We start from the raw sequence: 18,952 nt of genomic DNA, 5'->3' as shown, positions 1-18,952 counted from the left end.
AAAGGAACAATATTAATATGCAAAATAGTAAGGTACAGAAATACCAAAAAAAAAAAGTCACAAATTTTTACGCAAATAAATCGTACTTTTTTGGTCTGTCACTATTATTTCTACGCCATTATAGCATATTTTTGAACCGCTCATACGAAAAGTACGTAAAATCGTACTAAAATGTGCGGTTTAGCCGAAAAGTACGATTTTAGTACGGTTTTGGGCGGGGTACGTTTTAATCGTACTGGAAGGTACGATCTGGCAACACTGATTTGAAAACAAATGAGTACAAGGAGCCATTTTGCAAATCCAGTAACTTTGTTACTACTTTTGACATATGTCTACACAGTGTCTACACAGAGTCTACACAGAGTCGTAACATTGCGACTACTTTGTGACTGGAATTTTTCTCAGCCTTAAACCATATTTTTACATCATAATTACCAAGTTTAGTAGTATGTAAAGCGTTATTTTTATTATTTAGGTATATTATATGCATCGGAGCACTAAAATTGCATCAAATAATGTAGTTATGAACACATGCACTGAGAAGTAAATAATTTCATTTCTGGCTAAACTAAAATAATGAGGTGGCGCGTTGATAAAATTACACCTAGTTAATCAAATCACTCGAGCAGTTTAATTTCCCATAGTATTTAAAGCCGTAATGTAATATAAATGCAAACAATAAATACTTACGTCTTGTAAATCCTTTTTAGCGATGGCGTTTGTCACTTGTTTATTTTTATTTAAGTATATTTCCATCTGACAGTTCCCATTTGAAACGAACAAAATGAACGAATGAACGAATGATTTTGGGATAACTAGTCGCAAACTGGTAACAATGTGTGCACACGGCGACGACACTTTGTGACTGAAATGTGTCTGTGTCGAGCCTTCCCCATTTTGGTAACGACGACGTAACGGCGACCACACTGCGACCGTTTTGTGACCGGAAAAGACGGTGTCGACGCAAGATGTGTCTACACCGTGTCGTAACGGCGACCGAAAATGGTTGTTAGGGCTATCAACGTTGCATAACGAAGGCTGTGCGTCAGCTCGAGGATAAACCCTTAATTTATATGGATGACGTTTTATGTTATTCTAAGGATATATCCGATGGGCTTAAACGACTTGAAGCAGTCTTAGATGCTCTTTCTACAGCTGGATTCTCTTTCAACTTAAAGAAATGTAAATTAATGAAAAAACAAATCGACTTTTTGGGGTATTCACTTCAGTGTGGTGAAGTTAGACCAAATCCACGCAAGAAACAGGCTCTTATAGATTCCCTTCCGCCTAAAACAGCTTCGCAAGTTCGTCAGTTTCTAGGCCTTGCGTCCTATTTCCGGAAATTCATTCCCGGATTCACAAAAATTGTTGGTCCACTGTATCCTCTAACAAAACTGAAGGGTCCTATAAAATGGGAGGAAAAACATGAGAAAATCCGCACTACCATAATAGAGATTCTCACTTCTGAACCAGTTCTGACCATTTTTGATCCAGACTTACCAGTTGAGCTGCATTGTGACGCTAGCTCTGAAGGGTATGGGGCAATACTTATTCAAAAGAAAAACGATTTTCCGCATGTGGTTGAATATTTCAGCCGACGCACATCTGAAGTCGAATCCCGCTACCACTCGTACGAACTGGAAACGCTGGCAGTCGTACGAGCGGTAGAACATTTCAGGCATTATTTATATGGCCGACGATTCAGTGTGTTTACGGACTGTAACTCGTTGAAAGCGTCCAAATCAAAATCCGATCTGACCCCACGTGTTCATCGCTGGTGGGCATTTTTACAGGCCTATGATTTCGACATCATATATCGCGAAGGTCGTGGTATGGAGCATGCGGACTTTTTGTCCAGAAATCCCTTACCAGACCCTTCCACATCAACTTCTGTGACCCCAAACAAGAAGATACTTTTTGTGGAATTGCATCAAGGCTGGCTTTCTGTAGAACAGAAGCGCGATGCAGAGATCCAAGATCTAATCAACAAGCACAATAATAACGATTTTCCTGACACAGTCGGTCAAACATATGATGTTAGGGACGGTATTCTTTACAGAAAGGTAGTTAGAAATAAGATAATTTCATGGTTGCCAGTAGTGCCTCGTTCCTTGACATGGACTTTGATCAACCACGTTCATAGTGAATTGCAACATCTGGGTAGTGACAAAACGTTGGACAAATTGTACGAACAGTACTGGTTCCCGCAGATGTCCAAGTCTGTTAGAAAGTTCATTGACTCTTGCATTGTTTGCAAAGCGTCGAAAGGCCCCTCAGGTGCTCAACCTGTACAACTACAACTACACCCAATTCCAAAGATTTCTGTACCGTGGCACACAATTCATATAGATTTCACGGGGAAGTTAAGTGGAAAGAGCGACCGCAAAGAATATTGTTCCGTTATTATCGATGCATTCACGAAGTACGTGTTGTTGGAACATACCTTTTCGATTGATTCAGCTAGCGCAGTTCGAGCCCTCAAAAACGCCGTTTGTCTTTTTGGAGCTCCGAAACGTATAATTGCTGACCAAGGCAGGTGTTACGTTAGCCAAGAATTTAGGAACTTTTGCTCAGATCATAATATTGAGCTTCATTTTATAGCCACGGGCGAACGGCAGGCTAGCAGGGCAAACGGACAGGTAGAGCGAGTCATGCGTACCCTGAAAAGCCTGTTAACAATTATCGAAAACGACGCCAACAAAAGATGGCGTGACGAGTTAGGAAATGTTCAGTTAGCGTTAAACAGTACCATTTCCACAGTCACTAAATTTACGCCAACTGAACTTATGTTCGGTATTCGTTCACAATCTTTGGGTATATCACAGATTAGGACTTCTGCTTCAGAAAGCGAACAGCGAATCGATTTAGAGTCTGCTAGACAGGATGCATCTAATAACATACAGAAAGCAGCGGCATCAGATGCTCAAAGGTTTAACCAAGGTCGCGCGACTATTAAACCATTCGCAACAGGAGATTTCGTATTTATCAAAAGTAGCGAACGCAACCAGACTAAATTGAATAGAAAGTTTAAGGGTCCGTTTGTTATAACTGCCGTGTTAGATAATGACCGATACGAATTAAAAAATTTGAGTGGTTCCAACCATACCTTTAAATACTCACACGAGAACTTGCGTTTAGTACCTAAAGGGCATGAAGGGTTAGTTGAAATATCTACTAGTTTAATGAGTCAGGACGAGGCCACGACGGCTCCGGAAGACGTAGAACTTAATAATGACCGCCTCGACAGATTAAGTCGTTGTGATACATTAACTGCAAGCTCAGATACCAATACTGCAGAATCAGGCACACTTACAGCAGGATCAGATACGTTAAGTAATCACTCCGATCATGAAGTCATTGAGCTTGATGTCGAAATTCACGCAGAGCAAGACAGTCTTTAACTATTAGGTATGTCTAACGCTGTTTTATCAGTTTGTTACGAGTATATAAATCAAATACTGTTGAATTGTAGTTAAGGGACAATGTCGTCCGGGCCATGCAGCTGCAAGCGGCTGGTCGTAAGGACACATTTGTCAGGTCCAATGGTAAATGATAACTGGTCGAAGGGACAGTGCCGTCCGGGCCATGCACACAGGGCTGGTCGAAAGGACACACCCGTCCGGTCCAGATTAATGTAGCATTGTGAGGTTAAACTAACTGTATCGTTCGGGCCAGGCCCTCATGTTAGGGTTGGTTGATAGGACATACTAGTTGCGATTGAGAATATTGACAGAAAGGTGCCATCCGGTCCATGCGTGGTCGAAAGGATGTACGCTTTCTATACTATTATGATAAGAACATCGGTGAAATTACAATTAACTGCTGGTCAGGTTGGACGAGCGGTTAAGCTAAGTTACTGATACTCGCTCGATTGATTTTGTGATTGTTACAGAACTGCAACACAAAGCGCCCGAGGACGGTCGCATGTCAGTCCGGCCGTGACGGCGCTTCGCTAGCGCCATCTTTTGAATTACGAAGGAACTAGATTGACAGCTGCAATCTGTCAGTCTGGCGGAGCGTTGGGTCGATGGTTAGCGCCGCCATGTTGAATGTCAGAATAATTTAGACTTCAACGAGCGCACCACGGAACCGACGAATCGCTTTTGTTCCGCGTAATCTAGCGTCCTTTATAATTGAAAAGTGTGTAAAATCGATAAAACAAGTGATTTCCTAATTACTAGTGCGTTTATTTTGTGATTATTCTTTTAATTAGATATTAAATAACTTCTGATTGTAAAGTGTTTTATTATTGGTTACTATCTAATCGTGCACTTACATTAACCACTATGGGCGATAGTAATAAAGGCGGGGAACCGCCTATATACTTATAAAAAAACGCTCTGCAACACAAACAAGCAGTAAATACAAGTGCGGAAAGTAGGATCTGAAAAAATTACCTATTCGCACGTGTGTCGTACAATGTTTTTCTCAAACATCAAACATGCAATGAAATATTGGTATTATGTTCTTCATATTAGGCTGGGAAGTATCACGTCTCAGGCGCGGCTAGACGAGAGGTCTTTAATGAAATGGCTCTTTTTTAATTTTCATTTCACATATTTTGTGACACAGCATCATGGCATTCAGTCATTAAAAAAAACTATAAGCAATATTTGCTTTTTGGTTCGGATTGACATTCCGCCAATACGCCTATTAAAAAAAAAAACCATATTTGATATATAGTTTGTCAAAGGTCTGTCTCATTTCAAACATAGACAGAGAGAATCGTACTATCTTTGTCTTACACTAGTATTAGCACCCAAAAGAAAAGGATGAGGATAGTTTTTTTTGTTCTTATTTACTGACAAATTGGTTTGACCAACTATATTTTGCAGTTTTTTATTATTATTTGTATTAAATGTAGAAAAAAAAAACATTAGTAACAAATTCCAATAATTTTGAATTGCAAATTTGTGACGTTTTCAAGCAAAAGGTACCACATTGTTGCTTACCATAAGGACGAAATTTGCTTGAATCTTTATACGAATAACCTGTCAGAGCGCCCTTATGGCAAGCGACAATGAGGTACCTTTTGCTTGAAAACGACACATTTAACTACATACACATTTAAAAAAATTTTTTAAATAAATTATTTGCATTTTGTTTGTATTTGTATTTCATTTAAATATTAGCGGTAAAAATGTCTACTCGAACCGCATAAGAAGAAAGAAAAACCGGCCAAGTGCGAGTCGGACTCGCCCACCGAGGGTTCCGTACAAACCACAATTTAAACAATGTATTTTTTATGTGAAACGTGAGTGAAAGGTAAATTGCGGTTTACGATTTATGACGTATTAAAAAAAAAACTACTTACTAGATCTCGTTCAAACCAATTTTCGGTGGAAGTTTGTATGGTAAATAATGCACATCATATATTTTTTTTAGTTTTGTTATTCTTTTATTTTAGAAGTTACAGGGGTGGAAGTGTCTCTCGCGCAAACTATTCAGTTTAGAAAAAAATGATATTAGAAACCTCAATATCATGTTTGAAGACCTATCCATACATACCCCACACGTATGGGTTTGATGAAAAAAACATTTTTTGAGTTTCAGTTCTAAGTATGGGGAACCCCCAAATTTTTTTTTTTTTTTTTGTGTGTGAAAATCTTAATGCGGTTCACAGAATACATCTACTTACCAAGTTTCAACAGTATAGTTCTTATAGTTTCGGAAATAAGTGGCTGTGACATACGGACGGACGGAAAGACAGACAGACAGACATGATGAATCCATAAGGGTTCCGATTTGCCTACGGAACCCTAAAAACGCGTAGGTATTTTTTTGTCGTTTTGAAGCCACAGTTAAAAAATTCTCATTCTGTAATACAATTTTATTTGATTTATTGTGCGTTGTTGATTTTGTTATTTAATATAAGTTCCGACCAAAATACCGGCGAAAAATAAAATTAATGTTAATTTAGTCCATGGGCCAGCCAAGATATCGGTATAATTTGGGGGTACCAAATTTCCTTTTCACAGCAGTTAGATAGATTTATTATGATGTTAAAAAACCATGATTGCCATCTCAAAATGGTAGCTAAACAAAATGGCCGCCAATCCAAGATGGCGGATATTGAGTTTTAAAAAATCAACCATAACTCGAGAAATATTTATCCGATTTCATTAATTTTTGTTTTAAATCACACCTCTATATGTGTGCTTGAAATGTTGTTCTATATATTGTATCGATAAAGTCAACCGTTTATTAGTAATTAAAGAAATATTGAAAATTTTCTAATTTTTTTGTGATACTTTTTTCTTAAATCAGGTTTTTACAAAATATCTTATACAATACAAAAAAGTTTTAAATGAGGCAAAATATTGTATTAAATTACCTTTAATTTGACGTATAACTTGTATGCGTCTGATCAGTGAGAACACATGGAAACATGTATTTGATTTTACATCCGTTGAAATTCACCGTTGACTAAATAACTGCGTACAGAACAAAAAGCTTCAGATAGAAGTAGTAGAGTACAAAAATTATGTTTTTAGTACATTTTAATCATTTTAGCAATATTTTAGTTGTAGTATGAGTAGTAATTGTAGTATGACAGTAATATTAATTTTGATGTTAGAGGTAAAAACTAGTATTCGGTTTAAATAGTAATTTCTTCAGTGAAAATGTGTTCGGCTACAAATAAAATACAATATACAAATAATATATTTTAATAATTTACAAGAATTTACCGGTTAAAGAACTGTTATATTTAGATAACGTTGAGATGCGTTCGCCTTTCGTTTTTTTGGAACGAAATTAACCAGTTAAGTAAATTGAAAATATCGAAGTAAGATTGAACGAGTAAGTTATTGCTATCTCTTTCACGTATGACAAAGAGTTTAACCGAGAGTCTCCGAAAGGCTGCAGTAACCGGTAGTATATCGTTCCCTCTTCTTACCGGTTAGAAGAGAAAACGTAATTTTTTAGTTCATCATCATCATCATATCAGCCAGAGGATGTCCACTGCTGGACATAGGCCTCCCCCAAAGAGTGCCACAATGACCGGTCTTGCGACACCCGCATCCAGCGGACTCCCGCGGCCTTTACCAGGTCATCAGTCCACCTTGTGGGGGGCCTACCCACGCTGCGCCTTCCGGTACGTGGTCACCACTCGAGAACCTTTCCGCTCCAACGGCTATCGATTCTACGTGCAAGGTGCCCCGCGCACTGCTACTTACGTTTAGCGATTCGGAGGGCTACATCGGTTACTTTGGTTCTGCTGCGGATGGCTTCATTTCTGATGCGATCACGCAGAGAAACTCCCAGCGTAACCCTCTCCATTGCCCTTTGGGTGACTTTGAGCCTGCTTATGAGGCACACAGTAAGCGGCCACGTTTCAGTTCCTTATGGCATCACTGGCAACACACACTGGTCGAAGACTTTCGTTTTGAGAGTGAGACACTGCGGAATATTGGACAAATAGTTATGCCGTAGCGTAGCTTCCCAAACGCTGCCCATCCGAGTAGTATTCGTTGATTAACCTCTTTCTCCAAGTTGGACCAACCTAACTGGACAGTCTGTCCTAGGTATATATAATCGTCTACATCTTCAAGTGTAAAGTCTCCGATTGTAACGGGAGCTGGTTCTACATGGGCATTTGACATGATCTTCGTCTTGTCCATGTTCATCCTCACCCCTCGCGCCTCGTTCAACTCGCTCGGAAGCTTTACTGAGGTCATCGAGCATCATACTCAAATCCTCCATGGTCTCAGCCAAGACTACTATATCGTCCGCAAACCGAAGGTGAGTGATGTACTCGCCGTTTATGTTAATGCCAAGCCTTCCCCAGTCCAAAGTCTTGAAAACTTCCTCTATTGTAGCGGTAAACAGTTTAGGAGAAATACCATCCCCTTGCCTGCCTCCCCGCTGCAACGGAGTAGGCTTCGAGTTCCGGTCCTGGAGTCGGACTGACATAGTGGCGTTCTCGTACAAACAGTTCAGCACTTCGATATAGCGGTAATCCACTTGGCACCTTTGGAGAGATTGTAGTACAGCCCAGGTTTCGATTACTTTCGATCGAATCGAAGGCTTTCTCGTAGTCTACAAACGCTAAGCAGAGAGGCAGGTTATACTCCTCAGTCTTCTGTATTACCTGCCGGAGCGTATGGATGTGGTCTACGGTACTGAAGCCTCTTCAGAAGCCGGCTTGTTCAGGAGACTGAGAGTCATCTAGCCTGCGTGCGATACGGTTTGTAATAACTCTTGAAAACAGCTTATAGACATGGCTCAGAAGTGAGTCAGAGTTTTAGTTCGCGTTCCATCAATTAACCGGTTTAATTTAACCGAATTAATTTAACGGTTTTGGAAAGACGTTAACAGGCATTTCAATACCGGTTCCGAGCCCTGAATAGTAAGTAGTATGATAGGAATATTGGTTTTGATTTGATACAGGTAAAAACTAGTACCTATTTATTTATTTATTTATTTTCGGAGAACCAACAGCTATCAATTATACAATAGTTATATAAGTAAATAACAAAAAGTTAAACATAGGTTCCCACCAATAGCAACAAGTTAACACATAATTGGCGGTTAGCACTAAAATTTTACAACGTATTCAACTAATACTAATTTCAAAATGTGAATACCTACTTATTAAATACCCACAATTCAATACTCTTAATATACTGAGCTAAGAAAGACAAAACTTATTAATAAAATACATCGATCGATACAATAATATTATTATGAGTATGCTATCGCATACGACTCGCTCACTTAAGTAATTTGTTTGCCAGAATCCGTCTTATAGTTGTGATGTTACTATTAAAAACGTCAATATCACACTCTTTCGTTAGTTAGTTTTACCAGCTCGCAATAGAAAGCTATTCTTTCTGTAATTACGTGATGAAAATGGAATTGAGAGGGGAGGGAAGTATCTTTTAGGTCTAGATGGAGTATTGAAGGAGAGCTTAGCGAGCAATTCAGGACAATCAATGTTACCATTTAAAATTTTGAGTATATATGTAATATCCGCAATCTGTCGACGTTTATGTAGTGGGAGAAGGTGATGTTTTTTACAAATATTATCATAATTTGATGAATTATAGGGGGTTTTCAATTTAAAGTAGAGGTATTTTACAAACTTTTTCTGTATACGTTCTATTCTGTTAATATAAATATTATAATGTGGGTTCCAAATTTGAGACGCGTGTTCAAGCTTGCTTCTGACATATGTACAATAAAGAACTTTTATGGTTTTACTTTGGGTGAAATGTAAAGAACTACGCATAATGAATCCCAATGTTTTGGTAGCACTAGTATATGAGTATAACTACAGTCAGACAGATACATTAAGGCGAAAAAAATCACAGATACTTAAAAATATACGTGTAACTGTAAAATGTAAGTGTGGTAAAGATATACGGGTTATTACCAATAGTTTCCACCAAGTTGTTACTAGTGGTAACTACTGGTGAAAATAATTCCCAGTAGTTACCACCAACTCGGTTTGTTGGTAATGGGAAAAAAATCCCACCTTTTATCAGTGGTAGTACTGGGAAAAAAATCCCATTAGTTACCACTACACCGAGTTGGTTGTAACTACTGGGAACTATTTATCCCAGTAGTTACCAGTGGTTAAACGTGGGAAAAAATTCCCAGTGGTTACCACTGGTAACAACTTGGTGGTAACTAGTGGGAATAACCCAGATATACTTGTTAGTGTTATTTTCTGTCTAGTTTACTTTAAATTTCCCTTAAAATAAAACATTTATTTATTTCGTCGCATGTTTGAGAAAAGCACTATACATAACTCGGCGTGAAAAGCGTGAAAGGGGAAAACCTACTAAAAAAAAAAAACCTTATATACCTAATGATAAGTGGTCAATTAGTGCATGCGTTAATGAGGCAGTTGGAGGGGGATGACTTCCAGGCCCATATTTTGCACAATATCCATCCCCAACCCTGAATATTGACGTCATTTGATAGGGCAGAAAATTATCTACCACGTGGTATTAAAAATATCCTGATCGAACTTTCAGTTATTACAGAAATTGAAAAAATGTTAAAAATGCTGGGGTGGTCCGGTTTCTTTGCACCCGAGTGTATAATAAAAATATGTTTTGGTAAAGGGCGTTTCTGAAGAGCGCCCTGGGCTGCTGGAGACGGCTTCGCGCGCGCGGGGGCATTACCAGAAGCGCGCCTACGCGTGCGTGAAGCTGGTGGTGGGCGTGATGTGCCGCGCGCCCAGCGCCGTGCGAGCCGTCCATGCACAGCCGGAGGCGCGTCGGCGCTGGCGGCAGCTGCTCGCCTGGCTGCAGGATGAACTAGACCGCGTTAGTACCTACTAACTACATTTCATTTATTTGTTGTATAAACTCACAAACCAATTGGTTTTACTCGCATCAAATCCGGACTTATTATGAATATTCAAAACATTAACTTATTTATTCGAAATTAAAAGTTTAAAACGAACTACATACAAATTTCTTTGTATGTACAGTTAGTTGAGCTACTACAAATTCATATTCAGGAATATCTACATGAAAACCTCTAAATATCCAATATTTGTAGAATGGTCCCTTTAAAGAAGCAGGTACCTTATTATTTTAACAAAGTACAACAGTTACAAGACAGAATATAAGTAGTGTTTAACTATTTGTAGAGCATTTAAAAATATTGTGTTTGCGTTTTTCTTTTATAGAAATATGGACCTGGAGGATACGGGTCGTATGGCACGTGGTCACCGCCGGGTACATCCAATGAAACATCCAGTGGATATTTCCTAGAAAGAAGCAATTCGGCTCGGAAAACGCTCGAAAAGTAAGGATGTGAATTCATTCAAACATAAAATATTTGGACACTATTCTTTATATACATATGTAATATACAAGTGTACGTAACCCTCATTTGAAGCATGAAGGTTAGTGACAGCCTACGGGAACTCAGAATGACAGGACGACTAGCCTTTCTTTGTGTACAAACCAACCATTTAGGTTGTTTTTTTTTTGACAGAGCTTACCAACTGTACCCTGAGGATGAAGACGAAGAAGAGGAGTCTCGAGAGAACGTGGAGGGCGAGGTAGAGGTGGTAGCGGGCACGGAGAGCGGCGACGAAGAACCCGCGGTCGACGTGGAAGCGGGGTCGCCGTCCGCGCCCGTGCCCTCTGCGGCGCCCGCGTCGCCCGTGTCGCCCATCTCGCCCTGGTCCCCGACCGCGCTCGACGCGTCCGACACGCCGGCCGCCACGGTGTCGCCGCTCACGCCGGCCGGCCCGTCCGACCGCGACCCACACGCGGCTATTTGAGCTCCGCCCTCGCTGCTGCGCGGTTCGGAGTCACCGTCGCCGCTGCCGCCGCCGCCGCCGCCGCCGCCGCCGCCGCTGCCTCCGCGGAAGCCGTTCTTGAATCACCGACCGCCTCCTCCGGTCCCCCGACGAACGGCTTCGCCCGTCCGCGAACTACAAGTATTTATTTTGCTTCTACAGATTTTGTACATAGCCGCGGGGACGGCTCGACCTACGCGTCCGTAGTGGTCTCGGACCCCAGGATAATATGCTTAGCCGTAGCTTCGTTCTGTGATGTTAACGATATGTGTAAAGTTCGTTCAAAAGGGCATTTATAATTAAGTATTAAAACAAATATTGTTTCTCGCCCTGAAATGTACAGAAGGTGTCACCCAGACGACCAGTCGAGTTGTTCACTAAGTGATCATCGCCGTTTACGCATTGAGCATTGTCGTCATCGAAGTGACACTTTAATTTTTGTTATTTAACGTCGCGCTTATAAAGTACCATAGTATTTATTACTCTCTAATTAAGGTTATATTAATTCATATTTTTTGCTTTCATAGTGACCTACGTATATTATATTATTATCTTAATTTAATGTAAAGTTGAATACGTTCACTGTCTAGATTTAAATGGGAAATTGTCTACAGTGGATTCGGGGGTGAGTGTGTTTACTGATATTAGGTACCGAGTTATGGTATAAATCTTACACCTTAATATGAATTAGGAACTTGTATTTTTATGGTTCCAAATTCTCTCATTTATAATTTTACCGAATTAATGTTTGACCCACAAAATATTTTCTGTAACTGCTAAAATATTTGTCTGGAATCTACTGTAACTGAAATGTTAAAACCTCAATTTAATCTCAAGGGACATTATGTGCACGCCACTTAACTGAAGTGATAGTCAGTCCGCTCACTTAAGTTGAAGTGATAGTCAGTTTATATTACCGAACTACATTTTTATAACCTATGTGGATGTACCAGATTGCCAATACCCTTCAATGTGCGAGTTTGGTATACCGGAACGAGAATTTGAAGTGTAAATGTGTTTTTTTAGGGAATAGAAAAGCATAGTTGATATATCCATTTCCAAAAATGTTACTGATATCTAATGGGTCGTCCCTATATCATATGTGAAATATGGCAGATACAAGCCATCTAACTTGAAATATGTACAATAGCAGATGTACTGTACTCAACTTAAAAATGATTATCTAAGGGAATTTTATAAAGCTATTAAACTATATACTAAGATACCCAAAAACAGTCACGTGACTTCACACCTCTTCCAATTTGTACTGCTTACATATTCCGCAAAGTAATGGAGGCCATAACACATACACATTTGAACATGATGTAATGAGACCTAAAAATCGCTTGCGATCATGCAGCATAATTTGTTCCAGCAGCACCTAGTTACAGCGCATAAAAGAACATAAACTAAACTTTAATTTATCAAACATAAAACTACGAAACTATGTTATTAAATTAATTGTTTAGTTAAGCAATTATTACTTCAACGTAAAGCTTCGCTTGACAATCCGCTTACCTACTCTCGTGCAATATTGATGACCAATACGCACGTCTGAGTGAAAGCATGCCGTAGGCGATTAATAAGTATATTTTTTTACTGATTCTTCAATAGACAACATGTGTCAAGTAGTTTTCATACCGTAAAAAATATGTCGCATTTTTTTGAACATAGTGTTCGTGTTCTTTCCTTGCTAAGCTTTCAGCCGTTATACCAGGCACACCTTATTACAACTTATTTTGGATGTTAAAAAGGAATTTTCAATAATTGTTTGTATCTAAATACACTACGACTATCGTTTTATTAGGATCTTGTTTGTTGTAATTTGTAAAATTCAATTGTCATATTTACACAAACACTCATTTAAGGGTCTCCGGCAAGCTCGGTTCTCCATACAAACGTAGTTCCGCTCTCGTTTTAAAACGAGTAGCTAGATTGCTGTAAAACTTTGCACTTACAATAGGATAAGGTATAATCTATGTCTGTAATTAGTTTATGTAGCTTCAGATACCATAGTTAAAAAAATACAGCGAACTTAAGTTTCTCATACAAAACTTGTTTTTGCTCTATTTCGTTTGTTTTATAAACTGAACCTATATAAACTAATTTCAGACCTAGATATACCTCATGTCATTGTAAGTGCAAAGTTTCATTACAATCCAACACGTAGTTTTAACATGAGAGCGGGAACTACGTTTGTATGAAAAGGTGCAATTCGGCCGAGCTTGCCGGGGACTCTTAAGTTAAAATGTATTAAGCAAGGGCATAAGCACTATGGTATTCCGATTAGGAAAACGTATTGGAAATTTTCTTGGTTAAAAAATTTCGATAGAAACACATCGAGTTTACGCTTTACTTAACAGACCTGCAATAATAGCGTGTCAAAAAAAACTTGTCAATAACTTGTTTCTAATCAGTGAACGATAATGATTATACCCTTACAGGATTATACCTACATATGAGATGTTGGGAGACCTCTTGCGGCGAAATGGAAATACTAATAATATTTATGTTAACTAATAATAGAGTCGGACCGGGTTATTCCCACCTTTTACCACTGGTAACTTCTGAGAAAAACAATTCCCAGTAGTTACCACCAACTCGTTTGGTAGTAACTTCTGGGTTTTTTTTTCCAGTAGTTTCCAGTGGTAAAAGGTGTGAAATAAAATCCCAGTAGTTACCACTGGTAACGATTTGGTAGTAACTAGTGGGAATAACCCGTCGGAGCTAGCTGACTCTGCATTGCATTTGCAATGTGAAAGTGTGGCAATGTCAACATGATAATGAAGCTATGACGTTTGTTATGATATGCCACTACCTCACTGTTGTATTGAAGTCGGTGCAAAGTTAGCTTGGGCTGGCTAACTGCGTAAGAGTACCTACCTCTATGTATGTGATTGACGGCGGTTTATTCATTTAATATGTGTGCCATTTCTTATATTCTTAGGAGGGTGCTAATTCGCGATATTGACGTAATGTGTTTGGTTAATCCAGGCACTTTATGTATTTGTCTTTTTAGCAGATGTAGGAGAACTATTTATGAAACGAAGAGAAGGTTGATTATGATTAGGAATAAAAAAAATATAAACTTGAAATCAAATTTATAATTCAATGTTTTCATTAACCTTTTCTCCATCTGACTATCACATTCAACTATTAGAACATCACTACATTTTATAAGAATAATCGAAATGGAAAAAATCCGTTAACTTTTTGTTAACCAGTAGTAATCAGTTTAAGCTAACTTTTAAATTTAATTCAGTAAAAAACGCACTTATTGTATCGAAGTGATTGTATTTACGTTCCCGCACTGGACTAAAAGCACAACAACTTGCGCGAACAGCAAGCGCGAAGGTTTTAAATGTTATACAACAACTTGGCATCTTTGCCCTTGAAAAAGTGAGTGCTAGAACACCTGAAGTGGTTATGACTGTTATGAGTTGTTAAATATTTACTTGAAACAACAAATTAATCATTACCTATTAACAAATATTGGTTAGACCACCCAGCCCAGACCAGACAATTAATTTGAAAGGCGACCATTACTACAAATTAGATGACATCAGCTGTTTCGTAGAGAATCACCTGTTTTACTAGGCAAAGCTTGGCATAAAGGGATTTTTCATTTGTGCTTTCGCCGGTCACTCTGGCATCATGAAGCTATAAGGAGTATAAGGGACCGGGGAAAACAACATTATACCTCTGTCCTTCACAGCGGATAATGCACTTAAATAAAAGGAAGTCTGAACATTCGAAAATAAGTGTTTAAAAATAACTTGTTTGAGAGAAAACTAAGGGGTATCTTTGTACTCGGGGGTCGGTCGTTGTTGACCAATCAGCAATCAACAAATATAAAATAAGAGTGTAGTTGAAAAACATTGGACTGTTGATTCAGGTGGACTATTCGCTACTTTCTTCTCATCTATTGTCGCATTTCCGAGCAGTTGCGTGAAATAGTTTATTTTAGTTTCGCTTCTTAGAGGATATAACGAAACGGAGTAACCATTAACAGGCGTTCCCCTCTGTCGAAAATAGTCGGCCAATGGTCATACACACACTGACGTTTATGTGACATGGCTATTTTGACGTTCCCCTCCCCCGCAAAAATTGGCAGACTTTTTTGTACAGCAAATTACAGACAAGGCGTATCCGTTGGTTATATCCTCCGAGGTTCGCTTACATTGTATCACATTATTTGCTATTAACATTTGTGCCTGCTGAAACTGGCACGAGCGCGTTAGTTACGCACAAAATATTCATGACAATTATTGAGCAAGTGAATTAGAAACAGGTAAGCAGTAGCGATCTGAAATGTAGGTGATATATCCTGCAGAAGCGTTACTGCTCTTAGTCGTTACACAGAGTATATACTCAATTTAACTTTACCGTTGATGGTATTTAATACTGAGACTATATTTAACCTGCTCCTTAATTAGCTACTTACAAAGATCACATAAATCGAGCATATATGTATAAGTAATTACATGCTACATATTTCCAATAAACGACGACCACTTGTGAATGGGGTTGTTATGTTAATAGCAAATATCTGGGAGATCGAGCTTTGCGCGGAAAACATATATAAACTCAAAATATGCGTTTTCCCAGAGATAAGACCTAGCTTGATCTATTTTTCGCCCCCGAAAACCAAATTGCGCATCATTTATTTTACATATTTTACATTTACAGCCCACCACAATACTTACAATAAATACAAAGTGGAAAATGCTTAGGGATATTTCCAAAATCATTAAGGGTCTCCGGCAAGCTCGGTTCTCCATACAAACGTAGTTCCGCTCCCATTTTACAACGACTAGCTAAATTGCTCTGACACTTTGTACTTACAATAGGATAAGGTATATATATCTATGTCTGTAATTAGTTTATGTAGCTTCAGATACCATAGTTAAAAAATACAGCGAATTTAAGTTTTTCATACAAAACTTGTTTTTAAATTTCGTCTGTCTCTCATTTCAGACTTTCAGACCTAGATATACCTCATGTCATTGTATGTGCAAAGTTTCATTACAATCCAACACTTAGTTTTAAAATGAGAGCGGAACTACGTTTGTATGGGAAGGTGCAATTCGGTCGAGCTTGCCGGGGACTTAAAGCCCGTGAATATTCTATCCGCAGTGCGTTATGACTATGACACAGAAATAATGGTAAAAGTTAATCCTTAGTTAATAATTAGTTTAAATCTCATACAATATAGGTATAGGTACTAAGTATTGTAAATGACTAGTCGTACAGGAAAGTTTTGCCACTGTCATTGTTCTGCTTTGTTATACTTATAAGGTTAATAATTAGTAAGTAATTTAATTTTTGTTTAACAAATTTTCCTTTTATCTTCTCACTTACCTAGTGATATAACTTTGACATCATCTTTGGCTATCAGGGCAAATGGTAGGTAGATGAATACAACTTTAAGTCACTAAGTCCACAGTCAGGTGACAGAACCACACACGTTTTATCACTTAATAGCCACGTCAACTTAAGCCGAATGCGGGCAATCAGGGGAAATAATTCGTGTAGTTTTGTACATTGGTACAATTATACCTTGTGGTGTCCAGATGAACATACTAAAAGTCCTCGGTGGGTGTGCTGAGGGTGTAGAGGTGGTGGTGGTGGGGGGAGGGGGGTACGTTTTTCAGATTTTGCTCATATCTCGAATATCTGTACGAATAGCATTATTATATTACTTCGGCCAAAAGTTTACATACAATTTTCTACAACAGGTCATATTTATTTTTCCTCTACGATCAATACTTTAGGAGCTACAGGGTGTTTTAGTTAAAAAATAGACGACTTAAGAAAACGTCGTTTTTTCGTAGTAGTAGACTCCACAAGGTATGTATAACTGTACCAACTAACAAAACCACGAATTATTTCTCCTGATGATTTTATTAATTTTCTTGAACTATGTTAATATTTTTTTTTAACACACTTGCTCAAAACGATGTTTTTATTCCACCGATTTTTGGCTCATAATCCTAGATATTAAACACGCGTGCTCTTTCAGTGTATTATTCCACTCACGCTTATTCATTATATTATCCGACTGAGTTAAGAAGGTAACTGATTGCTAATAATATGCATGGAAAGGGAGCCTTCTTTAATTGGTCGGACTGGCGGGCACCGGCGCGCCCGACCGCCTGCGCGGTGCGCGGCGAGCGAGGGGCGGCCAGCACGAGTATGACAGATGCAACACACAATACTAACTGTTTTAACTATTAAAATTTGATTAATATGAAAGTTTCTTTTTTTTCTCGCAAGTGTGTTGAAAAACGTCGTATGAAACGCGTGTGCATTGGTCATTACACACATCGGCTTTCTTATTGCGCGCTCGCTTGCAGTTCGCGCGCACAATATCGCCTCGTGTGTTATGACCAACTAAGCACACTTGTATCATAATGTACTATTGTAATCATTTTATAATATGTAATTAACAGTTGTAAGGTAATTTTAGTCTTGTTGACTGTGTGCCTTATTTAACATTCAGTTGCTAAACTTTTCTCCACAAAGAAAAGGATGCATAGTTTTTTTTTCTTATTTACTGACAATTTGGTTTGACCAACTATATATTTGTAGCCATCACTTTTTTTGCTTTTACTACTCTGGCCATGTTTTATTGGTATCCAAACGTGTTTGTTGAAATATCAAATAGGTTGTAACGCTTCACGCTTCAGTAACGCTTTGTGTTTATCTGTTTTGACAGCAATATGTAATTAATATCTGAAAAAAGCTGTTCGTTTTAAACCAAAGATCGAAATATAATACACACTTAGATTAAGGGTGGATTCGGTGACCCTTTTTTATAGTTAAAAATTGAACTGTTTTGTATTTTTTATAGGAAGTGTGCGTTAACGATGTTTTGTTGAATGGAATAAAATGTGATTGATCTTAGGCTTAGATAGGAGATATAGTACATGTATGTAGAAATCAATGCGAAGTCTAGCATTTACAATAAACAAGCGATACCTAACTTTTGCGAGTTTCAACACTGTAAATAAAAAAAAACAATAGGTACATTGTGTAAGTTTGAATAAACGTAAACGAGTTTGTAACTCGTGAATGGTCTCGCCTACGAGTAATAGACATTAAAACTAGTGACCAAGGGTCAACAGTTTGCTGATAAATGTTATAGAAATGCCATGCTAGGATTCTATGAACATTGATCAAAATCGCAGTGCTGAGGCAAACTTTACTTAGTATATTATATAAATATTTTAATTTGCTTTATTTTTATATGTACCTTAGGCCGCTAAGCTAGTGTCGTCTGAACAGTGTAAAATGACTTAACTAATAGACTTACTATAAGAACAGTTGAGTTTTATATAACATTTCTATGACAAATATGTAACGAATGACGAAGAATGTTTAAGAACAGCATTCTCATAGATATTATAATAATAAAATCAAGAATTAAAATTAATTAAATTTTACTTAAATGTTGTTTTACTCTTGATGTTTTTACTTAAGAGTGTAAAGAGAACTGATTAGTTTAATGCGTTAGGCGCAATATAAACGGGACGACTTTATTTGATTTTGTTTACTTTGACAACACTATCTTTAAGATAAGTATTGTCTCTTAATTACGCTTGCAACCAATGATCGGTTGAGCGACTCGAGCGAGAGAAATACGCGGGGCGCGACCTGTGACCGACGTCTGATATCTTGTTTGTT

General features: G+C 38.2%; 1 protein-coding gene across 4 annotated transcripts in view; it reads left to right on the top strand.

Annotated features, from left to right (window-relative positions):
• LOC134754800 (probable ubiquitin carboxyl-terminal hydrolase FAF-X) overlaps positions 1-18,711 on the top strand; it is a 157,463-nt gene extending 138,752 nt beyond the window's left edge. For all 4 annotated transcript variants that reach the window (XM_063691168.1, XM_063691167.1, XM_063691169.1 and 1 more), the window contains 3 exons: positions 10,074-10,277; positions 10,646-10,764; positions 10,957-18,711. In XM_063691168.1, coding sequence (XP_063547238.1) covers positions 10,074-10,277; positions 10,646-10,764; positions 10,957-11,248 — 615 coding nt within the window. In that variant the 3' untranslated portion in view covers positions 11,249-18,711. The remainder of the gene's footprint in view (positions 1-10,073; positions 10,278-10,645; positions 10,765-10,956) is intronic.
• The last annotated feature ends 241 nt before the right edge of the window (positions 18,712-18,952 follow it).

This window comes from Cydia strobilella, chromosome Z (assembly GCF_947568885.1).
Source record: "Cydia strobilella chromosome Z, ilCydStro3.1, whole genome shotgun sequence".
In the NCBI taxonomy this organism is placed as follows: domain Eukaryota; kingdom Metazoa; phylum Arthropoda; class Insecta; order Lepidoptera; family Tortricidae; genus Cydia; species Cydia strobilella.
This window is presented reverse-complemented; position numbering and strand designations above follow the sequence as displayed.